The following is a 1789-nucleotide window of genomic DNA, read 5'->3' as shown; positions in this document are numbered from 1 at the left end:
TAAAGTATTGATGTTAATTAACTTGTTAAAGTAGACAAATCATTAGATTTCATGACAAGCAACCACTAACAGTTAATCCAGAAAGGTATTGGCTGAAAGTAACATTGGTTGATGTTACACTGTACTATCATATTTCTACAGATGATTTGAGACCTTATCTACTAAAATGATCTCTTGAATGTGGTATGTCACCAACAGTTTATGTTTTCAGTGCTATTCTGATGTAGGTAAAAAAGTTGTTATAAAGTGTTAAACTTATTTTTATCTTTAATATTTTTATATTGATATATGTGTTGATTGTATTAGAACATTAAAATATATTTAGATGTTCTTCAAATAAAGTATTGTATTATATATTTATTGTTAACTAATTTGTGACATCATTAATATCTATTTTAGATACAAAGACCAGTGTGAACATCTATTGTGGAAGTCAGTTTACTTGTTATCTTATAAAACAAGAAGATCACTTTACAGAAGACGTAAAATCCCTAAACTACAACATTAGTGGAGAAACAAAGTTAAGTGGAAATAACCTAACAACATTTAATACACATCAGTGTGATGATAAACTATACAGTTGTGGAAAAACATTTGATAACCTAACACAACAAAAGGGGATGCACTCAGGAGAGATACCATATCATTGTACAGTTTGTAAAAAACACTTTAATAGAAATAGTTACTTAAAACGACATCAAAGAATAGACACTGGGGAGAAACCTTACAGTTGTAGAGTGTGTGGAAAACAGTTTGTTACAAATAGTACCTTAAAAACACATCAACGAATACACACTGGGGAGAAACCATATCATTGTGCAGTTTGTGGAAAACAGTTTGGAACAAATGGTGATTTCAAAAAACATCGTAGAATACACACTGGGGAGAAACCTTACAGTTGTACAGTGTGTGGAAAACACTTTGGTGCAAATAGTACCTTAAAAACACATCAAAGAATACACACTGGTGAGAAACCATATGATTGTGCAGTTTGTGGAAAACAGTTTGGAACAAACAGTGAATTAATAAAACATAAAAGAATACACACTGGTGAAAAACCTTACTTTTGTACTGTTTGCAGAAAACAGTTTCAAACAAATGGTAACTTAAAACAACATCAAAGAAGACACACTGGTGAAAAACCTTACAGCTGTACAGTGTGTGGAAAACAGTTTGGTACAAATGGTGAATTAGAAACACATCAAAGAAGGCACACTGGGGAGAAACCATACAGTTGTGAAGTCTGTGGAAAACAGTTTAGAACAATCAGTGCCTCAAAAACACATCAAACTATACATACTGGGAAGAAACCTTACAGTTGTGGAGTTTGTGAAAAACAGTTTAGAACAATCACTGCTTTAAAAACACATCAAACTATACACACTGGGGAGAAATCTTACAGTTGTGGAGTTTGTGGAAAACAGTTTAGAACAAACAGTGCATTAAAAGTACATCAAAGAACACATTCTGGTGAGAAACCTTACAGTTGTATAGTGTGTTCTAAACAATTTATATCAAGCTGTAACTTAAAACAGCATCAAAGAATACACAATGGTGAAAACCTTAAAGTTGTGGCATTTGTGAAAAAGAATTTGGAACAAACAGTGAATTAATAATACATCAAAGAACTCGCACTAGTGAGAAACCGTACGGTCGTATGGTGTGTACAAAACAACTTATAAAGATATCAAATAGCACCCACTCAGGAAAAATCTCTCAGTTACTTCAAAAAATGTAAAAGATTACACACTGGGTAGGAACCTTACAGTTGTAGATTTTGTGGAAAACT

The 1789-nt window shown here is 32.4% G+C and overlaps 1 protein-coding gene across 1 annotated transcript in view; it reads left to right on the top strand.

Annotated features, from left to right (window-relative positions):
• LOC106477377 (zinc finger protein 501-like) overlaps window positions 1–1778 on the top strand; it is a 5990-nt gene extending 4212 nt beyond the window's left edge. Inside the window, exons 2-3 of the mRNA XM_022380978.1 lie at window positions 400–1032; window positions 1117–1778. Coding sequence (XP_022236686.1) covers window positions 400–1032; window positions 1117–1613 — 1130 coding nt within the window. The 3' untranslated portion in view covers window positions 1614–1778. The remainder of the gene's footprint in view (window positions 1–399; window positions 1033–1116) is intronic.
• Window positions 1779–1789: the final 11 nt, after the last annotated feature.

Source organism: Limulus polyphemus, unplaced genomic scaffold, assembly GCF_000517525.1.
Source record: "Limulus polyphemus unplaced genomic scaffold, Limulus_polyphemus-2.1.2 Scaffold14630, whole genome shotgun sequence".
Classification (NCBI taxonomy): domain Eukaryota; kingdom Metazoa; phylum Arthropoda; class Merostomata; order Xiphosura; family Limulidae; genus Limulus; species Limulus polyphemus.
Note: the sequence above shows the minus strand (reverse complement) of the source record. Positions and strands in the feature narration are given on the sequence as shown.